Genomic DNA, 15,429 nt, shown 5'->3' with positions numbered 1-15,429 from the left:
GCCACAACCTCTCTCCAACAATATGAATTTCAGGTTGCACTCAATTCTGAAAGTTCTTGAAAAATTAATATAATCCATAACCCCAAATTGTCCAATCTACAAAGTATATTTTCTAACTTATCCTTTTACATCTTTTTAAACTTCTAAGGTACTTACAAGTTTCAGTCTATACTCATCTCCTCTAAATTATGAATGAATATTCTGCCCAGAGCAAAGATGCATGAAATAAGATTAACACTGTGGTTGACTGTAGTGAACTTGGTGACTGCTTTCTGTTGACAAGTAAGCTTAGCTGTAACTCTGAAATTCAAATCTACTGTTCAATATTGCTCTAGGCCAAGAAAGCCTGGAAATTTTTAGGGGAAAGAAAATAAAGTGAAACACACTTTAAAAAACCAGTTACTAAGAATTTTCCTTCTCATGCTATTTCTAGTTGCCTGGGTACCGTGGTGGTGGTGGTGATGGTGATATGTCAATGTGCATATAGGGGTAGGGAGGAGTTGAAACCTTCTGAAAACAAATTTCATGATCTAGAGGTACAGAAATGATTTGTTTCGGGTCTATTCAAGAAGCATAGCTCTAACTGGTCAGCAAGGCTCATAAAACACTCTGGATTTGGAAGAAACAAATAGATTATCACTGGTTCCAAAGTATTTAATGTCCTACAGAGTCCATTTAATTACAATATTTGTTCCCAAACCATAAAGATTATTATTATGGTACTAAGAGCTACAGGAGAACAAGAAGTATGGAATAGGACCATATGTATGGGGGGGGGGTCTGAAAAGAAGATCATTGTTCATATTTCTTACATCCTCAAAGATCAACAGGGATCTTCTATCCTTTGTTCCTTGAAAATGTCACGGGATCTGATTCCTCCAAAGTTACGAGACTTTTCCAAATTCATTTTATTCCCATCTCCTTCCTTTATGTGGATGTTTAAGTATTTTCTAATTTAACAATTTATGATTCATGGAGTCCCAGCTTCACAGAGATGCAAAGGAAATAGCAGACTAATTTAACTCACCTAGTTAGTTATGCACGGCTGAGCATGCATTTCTTAGCCTTGCACTGCACACAGGTATAAACTCTGGTGAGAGAGCACTTGCTATGACTGGCTAGGTATGTCTCTTCTTTCCAACAAGTTTAGAATGAAGTTCTAAGACTCAAACCTTTTATTAGCCTCAAGGGTATATTGCAAAATCTTATTTTTTTTTCACCTGACCCACTTTTGGTTTTCCTAAGCTATATACTCATCAGACTTTCTGTACACCAAACAGAGGGATGACACAGCAATACAAGTGAAACAAAGTTCCTAATTCCTGGGAGCTTCTCCATTAGTGGGAACAAAAGGAAACTAAACATGCACTGATAATATATATATATATATATATATATTTATATATATATTAGTTTGAACTGCAGAGTGTAACATTCTATGTGGATACTCAGAAAGGGCTGCTACTCCAGAGAGCTTCAGCAATGTTTCTCAGAAGAATATTTTCATTATATTCCACAAAACTAGTTTAAATTAGAAAGGGGGTGATAACTACAGAGTGGACAACTTGTGCAACAGTCACATTGTCTTCAGGGAATTAAACCATGTTCTGCTTTAAATCAACCAAAACCAATTCCTGGCAGAAATAAAATGCCAGGCAGGCAGTACAAAGACATGAATCTGGAGAAACAGACAGAAAGAAGGCATGGAATGGGCTAAAGCAAAGTTTCCAACTTTATCTTGAAGGTCATTCGAAGTCACTGTGGGAATTTTAAGCAGCAGGAGAACATAATATTTATGCTCCAGGACAACCAGAGAGGCTGCACTGTGGAGAATAGATTGGGGGAAGCAAGACTAAATAGGGGAGGAGCCAAGAAGAGAAGAAGCTGCTGAAGAAATCCCAGCATGGGTCATAGTACAGAGTATAAAGAGGGGCAGGGTCTGGAAGTGTTTAACAGAATTTTTAGTCCTACAGACAGTGAATCCATACACACCCTTCCGAAATCTCTCTCTCTCTCTCTTACCTTATACCATACACCCTCAAAGGACATGATATGCCATGGCTTCGTTACTAAGTTATTTATTTTTACAAAGAACATTTTTGATTAAACTCCAGCATTTAATTGTGAAATGTATTCAGTTAATTAAGGTAACCTTTCTAAAAACCAGCAATGAGTTACTAATAACTCAGAAAGAAAAGATGAGTTTCTCCAGGATCCCATTCCAGTTGTCACCTTCAGTGCTATCAAGTGTGAAAGAGAACAAAGGGAAGCATTACTTAGGAGAGGAGCCCTCGTGGAAGAGGGTATAGGATAGACTCTTGCTGCTTTCAGGTTGCCCTCAGCTTTTTTAAGAGTTTTCAGTAGGAGAAAAGTAAATATTCTCATATCATGTCTTCTTATCCTTACTCCCCCCAAAAATCTCTAAGATGGATAATTACAAGAATGTTTCTGCCCTTCCCCACAAAGAGTCCAAGTATAACAAAGAACCAAAAAGGTGAGAGTTACCATTACTGATTCAAGGCTAAGACAGTTTCAACCTCAAAGCTGTGCTTTATCTACAACAGTCACCACTGTCCAAATACTGGATCATCTCTCTCAACAGTCAGATGCAGAGAAAGGGCCCTCTACCCCAGTCTCTCCTATGGTGAATAAAGTTGCCCGTCTGGCTGAAGACAAATGGAGGACAAGGAAATAATCTAATAACCATGTTTTTTCAGCCTAAGGCCAGCAATTGCTTCTGTAATTAAGACGTGTCTGCCTAACGCAACACAAATATGCACTCCCTACTGTCACGGGACAACAACGTAAGAGTTCCTAGCACCAAGCAGTTTGGAAGCTCATGCCCCAGTACTACTCCCTCACAGCCCATTCATTCCTTCAAGTAGGTACAAGGACAAAACTGTGTCGACAGATTCAAGTAGGTACAAGGACATAACTGTGTGGACAGATGTTTTAGATACACATGTAACTAAAACAGACAGGGTCCCTGCAATAACAGCAACTACATTTAAGTAGGAAAGGAAAGACAGATGATCAAGTGTATAAATGAAAACTGGACTACAAAGGAAAAGTACAAGATGCAATCTATGACAGCATTAAAGTAGCATGAAGGATGAAACCAAATCTTGGGGGCAGGGGATAGGGCAAGCTTCTCTGGTGAACTGACATCTGAGCTGAGATTTGAAGAATGATTAGGAGTTAATTAAGACGGAAAGATAGGGGTGTCCAGAGAGAGAAAGAAGTATGTATAGAAGCCCAGAGGAGAATGAGTCTGGTGGCCCTGATAATCAGCTAGCATGGCTGCAGCTCAGACAGAAAAGCAAGACATGCTACAGGAAGGATGTGGCAGCATAGGCCAGTTCATACTTGGTGGCTCCTGTAGTCTCATCAAGGATGTTACCTTTCTCCAAAAATCAATGGGGCTATTTTTGCTAGGAGAGTGTCACAATCAGATAAGCTTGAATTCTGAGAAGCCCACATGAGCCTCAGGGTAGAGAATAGACTGGACAACAGAGGGAGAAGGGGTTGAGGGACAGCCAGAAGACTCGGGTGACTACAACAGTCCCATGAGAAGTGCCAGAGACTTGGCTGGCTCAGACCCAGGGTGGCACTGGCAGTAAACAAGCAAGGACAGCAGTGAGGTCAAACTGGCAGCACTGAATAAAGATGGTGAACGAGGACTTGGGAAGTAACAAGGACAGCCAGACTGGCACAGTAAGCAGGAGGAATGCTGAAGAAGATGATTTTCTCTGGGTGGAGAGTTCAAAGACAAAAACAGAGAAAGAACATTAGATGAAACACATGAGCCTGTGAGCTTTTTAGTTATGTGATTATGGGCAAGATGGCTAAGCCTCCATTTTCTCATGTAAACACCAGGGGAAACAACAGTTCCCACCCTCCTGCAAAAATATTGGATAGATTAAGTAAAACAACACATGTAAAGTTTTATCATAAGACTTAGCATACAGTTACTCCCAATAAAGGTTAAAAGGGTTGTGTTTATTTAACTTAAGAGTTCATCTAAATCTTCCATTAAAGAGTGATGCACCGAACACACATTTCCTTTAGGCCCTTTGAAAACACCATTAGAATGCCAGTAAAAGTATTTTTAAAAAGCGTACGTACAAAGCTAGGAGAGGGTGGACCTGAAAAACAGGCAAGAGCAACAAACTTTTACACAGAGAATGTGGAGAGACAAATGCTATGATTTTGCCTATCTATAAAAGCTCAATCCTAAACCAAATGGTGAGAAAAGCCTAAACACAGTCTGATCTAGTCAGCAAAATTCCTAAGAAGTTTGGGAACTAGTGACAGGAAGTAAGTCTGAAAGTGGACTAAACAGAGGACTGCTTTTTACAGTCTGCTTGCAAAGCATAACACATCACCTTTCCCCTGCCTCATCACTTCTGCCAGATAAGCAGTGTCCCTTCTCCCCACTGTGGCAGAAAACTAGTCTTCTCTCTAGAGAAGGTGAAAGCAAAACTCTCTGGACTAGGGAACAGCAACAGGAGATTGGGGGAGGGGAGGGGAGGGCACGTCGAGACAGGCTGATACAGGAAGGGCAAGGGAACATTTATATATGTTGTATATGATCAGCCCCATCCCTCTCCCTCCTGGGTCCCTGATAACAGCACCCAGGTTTTCAAGCTCTAGTCTGGAGATTAGGTCTTTTCTGTGAGCAACCTACCAGCCTCAAAGAGGACCAAACATTACTGACATCAGAACTACACGAAGCAATGGTCCTGACAGATTCTATTAGAGTTACACACAACCCACCTACAACTTCTGCATATCTTACTCTTTTTTTCCTTGGGGGGAGGGGGTCTGGTCGTGGGGTCTGAACTCTGGGCCTGGGCGCTGTCCCTCAGCTCTTCAGCTCAATCAAGGCTAGCGCTCTACCACTTGAGCCACAGCACCACTTCCAGCTTTTTATTTTCTGCTTATATGGTGCTGAGGAATCAAATCCAAGGCCTCAAGCATGCAAGGCAAGCGCTCTTCCACTGAGCCACCTTCCCAGCCCCATATCTTACTCTTAACAAGAGACAAGAACTAAAATTCTTCACCATCTGATTTCATAATTATGATAGTTCATGATTATTATTTTTGTTGTCCAAGACAGGTCATTGTCAAGCACTCACTCTACAACTTGAGCCACTACTCATGATTTTATGATGCTGTTAAATGGCATAGGAGAAAAGATTTTGTAGGTATAATAAACACTCCTGATGAATCAGTAGTGAGGCAAAAAAGGAGAGATTGTGTAAGGTAGGCCAAGTTCTTTATTTAAAAAAAAAGTAGAAATCAGATACAGAAATTAGAAAAATACATTTTCACTTTGAAGAGAAAAAAAAATCATGAACTGCTATGAAGGGAGGCATATGCTAGATGTGAGCCTCAGGTCTAAAATTAATTTTTATCAACAACAAGAGACTAACATCTTGACTGAAGCCTTTTCAGATCCTAATCAAAGGACCCAACTAAGTAGTACCTAAGTGATAGAGTGTTCAAGTGACAGAATGCCTGCTCAGCAAGTTCATGACCCTAAGTTCAAAATCCAGTATTGCCCCCCCAACAAAAAATAAAAGATGGAAGCAGCACACAAGAGGACTCAAAGATAAACATCATCTAACTCAGTACCGATCCACAGTATTCCACATTCCATAGAATGAAAAAGAAAAAAAAAAAAAGGCAGTGAAAGTTGGCTCATCTTTCAAGTAGGAACTCAAAAGATGACTTCTACTCATGATGATAACGCAGGCAATCCACATTGTATCAAGATATGAAGGTGAGTGCCAAAATATTTGTCAGATGAGTTTTCTCTTAGAAAAGGGAAAGGGAAAAAACTTATTTTTCACAGAAAATTTCCACAATGTAGAAACTTTGTATTTTTCAACCACAAGGCCCCCAAAAAGGGAAAGCTACATTGTTTCTCATATTATCTTTCCCCCACCCCCACACCACCTGATTATATGCCTCCAAACCTTCTTCCTTATTTTTGAGAGAGATTCTGGCTTTTTGCTGCAGCTGGCCAGATATAATCCTCCTATTTACACTTTCACTCAGCTGAGATGGCAAGTGTGTTATTATCAAGCCAGCTTTTTCTGTTAAGATGGGGGTCTTGCTAACTTCTTTTGCCCAGATTGGCCTTGAACATAATCTTCCAAATCTTCACCTCCGGGGCTGGGAAGTTGGCTCAGTGGTAGAGCACTTGCCTTGCATGCCTGAGGCCCTGGGTTCAATTCTTCAGCACCACATATACAAAAAGAAAAAAAAGCCAGAAGTGGTACTGTGGCTCAAGTGGTAGAGTGCTAGCCTTGAGCTGAAGAGCTGAGGGACAGCGCTCAGGCCCAGAATTCAGGACCCACAACCGGACCCCCCCCCAAAAAAAATTAAACCAAATCTTCACCTCCCAAATCGCTCAGATTATACAGATGAGCCACTGGTTTCTTTTATTTGGGGGGGGGGCGGAGGGAGGAGGGTCAGGCATGCATCTTGAACTCTGGGCCTGGGAGGCTAGTGTTCTACCACTTGAGCCAGAGCGCCACTTCCGGTTTTCATTGGAGGTAAGAGTCTCACGGGGGAAGGGGGAGGGGGAGAGTTCCACGGATTTTCCTGCTGGGGCTAGCTTTGAACCATGGTTCTCAGATGTCAGCTTCCTGAGTAGCTAGGATTACAGGCTTAAGCCACCAGCACCTGGCTTGAGCCACTGGTTTCTGACAAAAATTTCTAACTTCAAAGTCTATTCTTCCTAAAATAACAAAATATTAACTAATTTTGTCTTCTTATTTGGTAAGCCATGGAAAAAAGACATCGTTACCACACGTTCTCTATTGCTTTGAAATAACTGTCCTTTAGCTAATTAGGGACTCAACTACCTGCCTTTATCAAAGAGGGAAAGACAAAGTAGGCATAGTAACATACACCTATAATCCTAGCATTCAGAGCCAGCCTGGGCTGTATATACAGTAAGTTCAAGGACTTATGTGGTGAAATACTTCAAAGGCAAGAAAGAATATCCTAGTTCTACACCCTCCAAATGGCAGCTTTTCTCAAAATTACCTATGTTCTTCATCTGTTCTCAGAAACTATTTGACTTGTTCTAAGTTAAAAGATGTCTCTCTTTACAAACTGTATATCTAAAATAAGATAAGCAGTCATGTTTTTAATGAATTTTAGGCAAAAACATAAAGTAGTTTCATTAAATATCTGGGGAGAACTTGTCAAGGACTTCAATTTCACTGGAAAGGAAGGAACCTGGTGTTTTCTAACCTCTCTGATTTTTATGTTTTAAAGGTGTTAAGAATGGTTATTAGAAGAGAGAGCACATGGCTCATCTGCCTTCTTGGCTATCTTCCACCATTTCTTTTGTTTCAGAGTTTGGCCCAGGTTTAATAGTGAGGATTAGATGGTTTTCTGATTGGTGGCCTCCTTTCTGTTCCTACAAGGTTGTGGCCACCTGCCCCCATTTTGTTCTTGACAGGAAGGTTTGTTTATTCTGCCATGGGCCATAAATTCCCTGACCACCTGTTTTCAATTTTTCCATCCTTTTGTCCTTGTTCCACATGTCCTTGTCCCTTTTGCAGCCGCCTGTCCCCATGTCATTGTCAGGCAGGTTTTAGTTTATTAGTTTAACCTGCTGCCTACAAGTTGTCTAAGTCACAATTCCCTGTTTGCCTTTCTACTAACCCCGCATCACTGTTGCTAGAGATGGTCATGGTGTAACATAATACCCACTCTGAAGAGGTAACCCTAACTGCTGGTAAGGAACATGGGTGACAATACATCTTGCTACTTCCTGCTGATTTAAGGGTATCAATGCAGAAACAGCCTGTCTAGGGATCCTCTGAGGACTGATCTAGAAGGTCTCTATAAGACCAGGGCAGGGGGCAGGTGGTCCAGAGGCCAAATATCATATGATACTAAAACCACTTTTAAATTCATTTATGTTTAGTCTAATGGTAGTAATTAGAGTTTGAATTCAGGGGCCTATGCTTATTAGGTATGTACTCTATCACTGAGCTAAACCTGCAGCCCTTATTTATTTGTGGTCTTTCAAGACATTAACAGTTAGACTCGATACAATTTTAAATTTTTCCTGGTAAGAGTCTGTAAACAATTTCTATTTATTCAGTATCTTCTACACAGCATTAATAATCAAATATCACTATGATGACAAATCTAGATGAAGATATTTACATTAACAAACAGGGTATTACATACGGTTTATAATCATTCTGTTTGAACTCACCGCTGAGTCTGAGCAGACCACGGAGTCTGGTTTGGTGTGGGCACTGAATTTGTAGGACTAACTAGCATGGCACTGTAGATATTGGAAGCAACTACTAGTATGCAGAGAAGTATAGGCCCAATGATGGCTCCCTCCAGGCCTAGGTAGTATGCTCCTCCAGCCACTGCCAAGCCTGTCAGGTAAGGATGGCCACCTCTGGAATAAAAAGGACACTTTTAAATATAGTCACTAGAGAAAATCTGAAATAACTTTCTAATACACCGTGATCCCCAACCCCTCCCTCTCCCACCCACCCCAGTCCCATTATTGTCTTTTTTTTTGGTTGATATTGGTGCCTGAACTCTGGGCATGGCATGGATGCTGTCCCTCAGCTCTTCAGCTCAAGGCTAGCACTCTACCACTTGAGCCACAGTGCCACTTCCAGCTTTTTCTGCTTATGTGGTGCTGAGGAATCGAACCCAGGGCTTCATGCATGCAAGGCAAGCACTCTACCACTGAGCCACCTTCCAAGCCTTTATCTTTCTTTAGATTACCTCAGTACAGATGACAAAATATTCTAATAATTTTGAGATAGAATGATTTTTCTTGCCTATGTACCAATGTGTAATATCCATCTCTCCTCATAAGTCTAGCAACTAAAAGAATAAAGTGGGCTCTATACCTACTACACATAGTTTCCTGAGGAAAATTAATGCTGCTAAAGACTGGTTACATAAGTTACCTGTTGGGTTTATCTCCATCAAAGATAATTAAGTGGACACAATTTAGCATGTAATTCAGTTAATTATGTTTTTTTCTAAACAAGATAATAACCACAGCAACATTCTTGTTATTCATTGTTTAGACTTCTGGCAACCTTCTAAAATTATAGTTTTCAACAGAGGCAATGATAAAAAATCTCAAGAGGGAGACAGTTGTCAATAAAGCCTGAGGTTTTTATTTCATAAAAGAGTCATAATTGCCCTGTAGCTTATCACAGTACCACTTACATAACCGGAATGAGATAAAATACATTATGAAGAAGGACATACTGGTAAGACACAAACCCCACTGACGTAAGAAGGACTAGGAAATAAGCCATGTTCTGTTTGTTACTAGTTTTTAAATGACACAGATGACTGGAACAACTTAATGAAGAACAAATAACCAAATACTCAGGAAGGATGTATGATACTGTATTATAGTTTAATAAGTAACACTGAGTTGAGCCGGTCTTCAGGAAACAAATATATTCTGTTAATAATTTGTTTTCTCATTCCAAAAAAGGATTTAAGTCAGCATTCTATATTTGGTTTGTAAACATTTTCCCTAAATAGTATACTTCAGGAAAATTATCAAAAATTCTTAAAGCTTAAAAAAAAAAAGTATGGGAGCTTTTAAATAAAAGTTTAGTATAAAAATGTTTTAATATATTGAAAATAAAATAAAAAACAAAAAGTTGAAACTAAACTTTTCTTTTTCTTTTTTTTTTGGTCAGTCATGGGGCTTGAATCCAGTCCCTGAGCTCTTTTGCTCAAGGCTAGCACTCTACCATTTTGAGACACAGCTCCACTTCCAGTTTTCTAATGGTTAATTGGAGAGAAGAATCTCATGAACTTTCCTGCCCCAGCTGGCTTTAAACTTCTATCCTCAGGCCGGGCGCTGGTGGCTCACACCTGTAATCCTAGCTACTCAGGAGGCTGAGATCTGAGGATCGCGGTTCAAAGCCAGCCCGGGCAGGAGAGACCGTGAGACTCCTATCTCCAATAAACCACCAGAAAACCGGAAGTGACGGTGTAGCTCAAGTGGTAGAACGCTCGCCTTGATCTGAGGAGCTGAGGGACAGTGCCCAGGCCAGAGTTCAAGCCCCACTACCGACAAAAAAAAAAACTTCTATCCTCAGATCTCAGCCTCCTGAGTAGTTAAGATTACAGGCATGAGCCACCAGTGCCTAAACTTTTCATAATGACTCTTATTGAATATTTTATTAATTCTAGCTATAAACCTTAGCAAAGTTTATGCAAAAGATACTAAGTATAAAGTATATATGCATTTCTCCTATTAAATTTTAAACTATTAAACATCAGTAAATCACACTGGTGCCTACTTTTCTCTCTTCTTCCTTCCTTCTCTCCTTTGACACTAGGTCACTATGTAGCCCAGGATAGCTTTGAATGTAATACCTTCCTGTCTTGAATTACAGGTGCATTCCACCATACCGAACCGTAGTTTTCCCCATTTAATTCTAAGGTTCTCTCTCAAGTTTTAGCATATAATTTTCCATATGACTAGCTCGGGGAGCTGCTTATTTCTTTTGCCCTGCAACTTTGGGGCTTAGTTGCTCTAAAATCAGTTATTTTCTATATAATCCACAAGAGAGAAAACTAGGTACACTAATAGCTTTACAATAATTTAAATTATCAAGAGTACTACTCTATAAATTTTAACCTCCTCTACTCTAGTTTTTGTTTTTGTTTTGCCAGTCTTGGGGCTTAAGTTCAGGACCTGGGCACTGTACCTGAGCTCTGTACCTGTGCTCAAGGCTAACACTCTACCATGTGAGCCACTGCACCACTTCTGGCTTTTTCTGTTCATGTGGTACTGAAGAATCAAACCCAGGGCTTCCTACATACTAGGCAAGCATCCCAGCCTACTCTACCTTTAATTTTACTTAAAGAATGAGGCTGACATGGTAATGCACACTTAAGAGGTTGACACAGGAGAACGGAGGGCTTAATGCTGGGCTATACAGGACTCTGTTTCAAAAGGAAAAGCAGGGAAAGAGCAAAGGGAAAAGAAAATGGGTAAAGGAAAAAAGGAAAAGGGAAGAGAGGAAAAATGGAGAGGAAAAATAAAAACTGAAATATTTAAAAAGTAAAAGCTGAGTTTATTAACTATTTTCACAGTTTCAATAGGTCATATTCTAAATTTAAGTAGCAGATCAAAATGCAACACTTTGTAACAAATTAACTCTAATAAGCAATATGAATCTGGATATATAACTAATTCAGAACTGACCTGATTTACTAGTTCCTAAAAGTGATCAAAATATACAAAAATTATTTTATGGTCCAATTTTAATTCTCACTAAAATTTTAACTGTGTTATTTTAGAAAGGAGCTCTGCTTGTCATGCATTAATTTAGTGAGATTTGGTTTTACATGAAACTTCTCAGACCTATATTCTCAATCTTTTTTCTTCAAAGCCAAGAAATAACTACTAACTCTTTGCTGTAATTACAAGTATTTTATGTATATGGTATTTCTTTCCTAGGTTAAATGCCACAAAAAAAACAAGAAAAATTATTCAAAATTTTGTTTTGACTCAGGGTTTGATATATCATAAATAATATACAATAATAAAATACACTTTGTACATTGTTTTAGTTTAAAATTTCATTATCTGAAAAAGAATTAAAGACACTACTTTACTGGAAAATCCTACCACCAGTTCTTTCCCCCAACTCTACTCATCCCACCTCCCACAAAAAAAAAAGGTGGGAAGGAGGAAGGGAGGAAGGGAAGGAGGGAGGGAGGGAGGGATGGAGGGAGGGAGGAAGGAAGGAAGGAAGGAAGGAAGGAAGGAAGGAAGGAAGGAAGGAAGGAAGGAAGGAAGGAAGGAACCTTTAACAAGCAATACAAATGTGTGGATGAGTCACCCGTAACTTCAGAAACTTACCCTGATATATCAGAATAGATTGCAGTATCTACAAAGTATGTTGGCAAGAGATGAAAAACCAACAGCAAGATGGCCTTGCAGCCTAAACCCTGGGTGAGCCACAAGTCTAAAACTGCAGGAATCGCCGCCCAGTACGTTCCCAGAAATGGCACAGCTCCAAGAATTGCAGCCAAAGCTAAAAGAATTACAAGAAAAGGCAACTTCACATTGTCGTCAAAACAGGAAGACAACAGCAAAATCTAAGCACTATCTGCTCCCTCTTAAAAAATATCCTCCCAAACAATTAAATATTCACAGACTCTATTTTCAGAAGAATGATACACCCTTTCTAGTTGGGTTCTGGTCAAATGAAGGTCTAAAACTTTATAACTTTTTATCAGAAATCCTTCTCACATGTATATCTATTTTATGAATCTGTTCTTATGTAATAATATCTTAGTGTCCTGCAGCTATTTTTCTGAATCAATGATTAGTTAATAATAGTCTTATAGTAATCCAGCATGTCTAAAACTGTACTGATTCCAAGGCCAAACCAAAAATTAGTTTCTAAACCTCAGAGATGAATTTATACTTTGTTTCTAGTAAATGACAAAAATAAACAAACAAAAACAACAAAAACTTTCAGCAATGAACACCCAAGTGTTTTCTCCTCCCGTCCCCCTCCCCTTGATCTATCTGGTTTCCCTCCAGATTGAAAGTCAAGCAGGCATGAACTTAGGTCTGGTCCAAATATTAACCATGTGTATGATCTTGGAAATGTTTGGATTCTCATCTATACAACAAGAACTATACCATTCTGTTGCCAGTTCCCAGGAAGTTCTAAAATAACCACCACAGATATTCTTAGGAGAGGATCAAAGAGGTACAACAGCTAGGTGCATCTGATCATATAATAATATATATTGGAGTGAATTCCAAGAAATGGAAGCAAGAACGTTTTTTTTCTTTGTTGCTGTTTTTGTTTTCTTTTCCCTTTGTAAATTTATCTGTCTTTGGGAGGGAAAGTGGAATAGTGATACTCACTAGACACTATGTTGAAAATGAACTATACAACTTGTGCGTGGGACAGGAGGGAAAAACTGAGAGAGAGCAAGGGAAAGGGTGACACTGTAATCCCTCCGTACATCACCATTACAATAATTTAAAAAGACAAAACAGTGGTTTTACTATCATAATTAAAGTTGCTTTCCAAAAACAAAATAACCTCCATATGTTTTCCAGGGGCTTTCATGTCAGAGGTTAGGTGAATGAACAACTAAAGTGGGAAAGAATATGAATGCACTTGGGAACATAAAGAAGAGGAAGCCAGGCACAGTGGCTCAAGCCTGTAATCCCCACCATTAAGGAAGCAGAGACCAGGAGGATTAGGACTCAAGGCCAACTCAGGCATATATTAAGACTCCATCTCAAAAAAAAAAAAAAGAGCAAGCCAAGCATGGTGGGTTGCATGCCTGCCACTTTATCTACGCAGGAGGCAAAGACAAGTCAGCCTAGACAAAAATGTGAGAACCTATCTCAAAAGTAACCAAAGCAAAAAAGGTCATGGCTCATGTGGAAGAAACACTATGAGTGAGCAGTATGAGACCCTTAGTTCAAACCACAGAGCCATCAAAAAGAAAAAGGAAATAAGAAGGAGGAAGAGATAAAAGTAGATGAGTGATGGTAAAGGTAAATGGAAGGCAGAGATATTTAGAAAAACAAGCAACAGAACAAAAGGAAGAAAAGGTGGACAACATTAAAAAAAAGCAAGATATTTATTTACCAACTGGTCTTATGGAATGGGGATATCATTATGAAAACAGATCATAGCAGGTTTGGGTATATATGTTCAGCTTACTGCTTTCACACACAACATATTACCCCTGAGATACTATCTCTTATGTGAGAAAAGGTATTTTGGCAACACACTGTTCCTTTCCAATTCATTTACCCAGGGCCAATTATGTGCCAAATTCTAGAGCATTCATTTAACAAATACATTAGCATTGCTTTCTTGTACTAGGTCTGGTTCCAGCTACCAAGAATATAGTAAAAACTATTTCTACTCCTAATCTAGACTAAATATCTAGACTATATTTGAGGAAGCTGGCATTTCCTAACATAAAATGGCCTAATTTAAATAAAGGACAATGAAGTTACCATTGTTACCTGATGGAATGAAGACAATGTTGATGCCAAATATAGTATGAGTCAGCCAGGTGTACAATCCATAGAAGCCCGCCATTTTGAGGGAAGCATCAAACACCCCTCTAGAAGGCCAAAGACAAAGGAAAATGTAAATAAATTTGGCATTATATTATGATTCAGAAATATCAATACTTCTAATTCTGGCCTCTTCATTCCAAACCTGGCAATAGCCTTAATTCTTTTATGGGTCTGAGAACATTATTTCAACTTTATTAAAGGAAAATAAGAGCTTATTTTAAATTCATGAAATGTTTACTAAGCTGTCCTTAATAAAATTTTCACTGATGAAAAGACAATTGAAATACCTTAAATACCCTACCCACTTCTGAGGCAGATATTTCACCTGTTATGACCGTATTTCATGAGTATAAATAGGATATTCAAAGAGAATTCAATTCTAATAAAGAATTCAATTCAGAAGGAACAAGGGAGACTGTGGTGTAGCTTAGCATGGAAGCAGTCCTAGGTTCAACCCTCAGAAAAGAGGGAGAAAGGAAACAGGGGGAGAGCAGGGTAAGTAAGTAACTTATATTTCATCAATCTCTCTGATTAACAAAATTTACACATTTATTTAACTCTGCAATTAAGTCTACAAAGTAACTTCTCCCACAATAGATACTAACAGCACAGGTCACTAGGGGTAATTCATGATTTAAAAGATAAGAACAATAACATATTTTTTAACTCAAAAACAGACATATTCAATTTTCAATACAGGAATTCCGCATATAAGTTCTATAACAGGCACTTTATTTTTGCTCTTCAGTATAGAAATTAATTAGCATGATGTAAGTAAGGGACAAAGCTTAAGTAACTCCAAAGTATTATAACAAAGTATTATAACTGCAGGACAAAGCAAAGCTGAAGTTGAAAAAGCAGAGAATGTGGCAGCAAAGGTGACATCTAACACATACAAGGAAGGCAAACAAAATCTCTAAAAGTATGCTGAGAGCAGTCAAGTGCTGCCATCAGACCCTGAGGCATGAATTCGGAGTCCAAGGCCTCCCTGAATGGCTATCCTGACCAACAGCTTTTTCACTCAAGAATGTTTTATATGCCATGAGATGCCTTCCAACAAGACTGAAGTAGTATAAAAAGACAGAAGGAGCTATCACAGAAAACAAAAAAGGGAAGTGGTGCTGTGGCTCAAGTGGTAGAGCACTAGCCTTGAGCTGAAGAGCTGAGGGACAGCGCCCAGGCCCAGAGTTCAGGCCCCATGACCAGAAACAGCAAAACAAAACAAAACAAAAAAGGTCCTCCAAGCAATTAAACAGGGGGGGGGGCAGGAATGACAGAACTTCAAGCGTTAACTCTGATAAGAAAACAACGAGAAAACA

The 15,429-nt window shown here is 39.2% G+C and overlaps 1 protein-coding gene across 1 annotated transcript in view; it reads right to left on the bottom strand.

The window, feature by feature from the left end:
• Positions 1 to 2,121: 2,121 nt before the first annotated feature.
• Tmem245 (transmembrane protein 245) overlaps positions 2,122 to 15,429 on the bottom strand; it is a 106,248-nt gene continuing 92,940 nt past the window's right edge. Inside the window, exons 13-16 of the mRNA XM_013023229.1 lie at positions 14,054 to 14,154; positions 11,906 to 12,080; positions 8,249 to 8,443; positions 2,122 to 2,401 (exon numbers count right to left, since the gene is read on the bottom strand). Coding sequence (XP_012878683.1) covers positions 2,143 to 2,401; positions 8,249 to 8,443; positions 11,906 to 12,080; positions 14,054 to 14,154 — 730 coding nt within the window. The 3' untranslated portion in view covers positions 2,122 to 2,142. The remainder of the gene's footprint in view (positions 2,402 to 8,248; positions 8,444 to 11,905; positions 12,081 to 14,053; positions 14,155 to 15,429) is intronic.

The sequence above is a fragment of the Dipodomys ordii genome, unplaced genomic scaffold (genome assembly GCF_000151885.1).
Source record: "Dipodomys ordii isolate 6190 unplaced genomic scaffold, Dord_2.0 Scaffold67, whole genome shotgun sequence".
In the NCBI taxonomy this organism is placed as follows: Eukaryota; Metazoa; Chordata; class Mammalia; order Rodentia; family Heteromyidae; genus Dipodomys; species Dipodomys ordii.
Note: the sequence above shows the minus strand (reverse complement) of the source record. Positions and strands in the feature narration are given on the sequence as shown.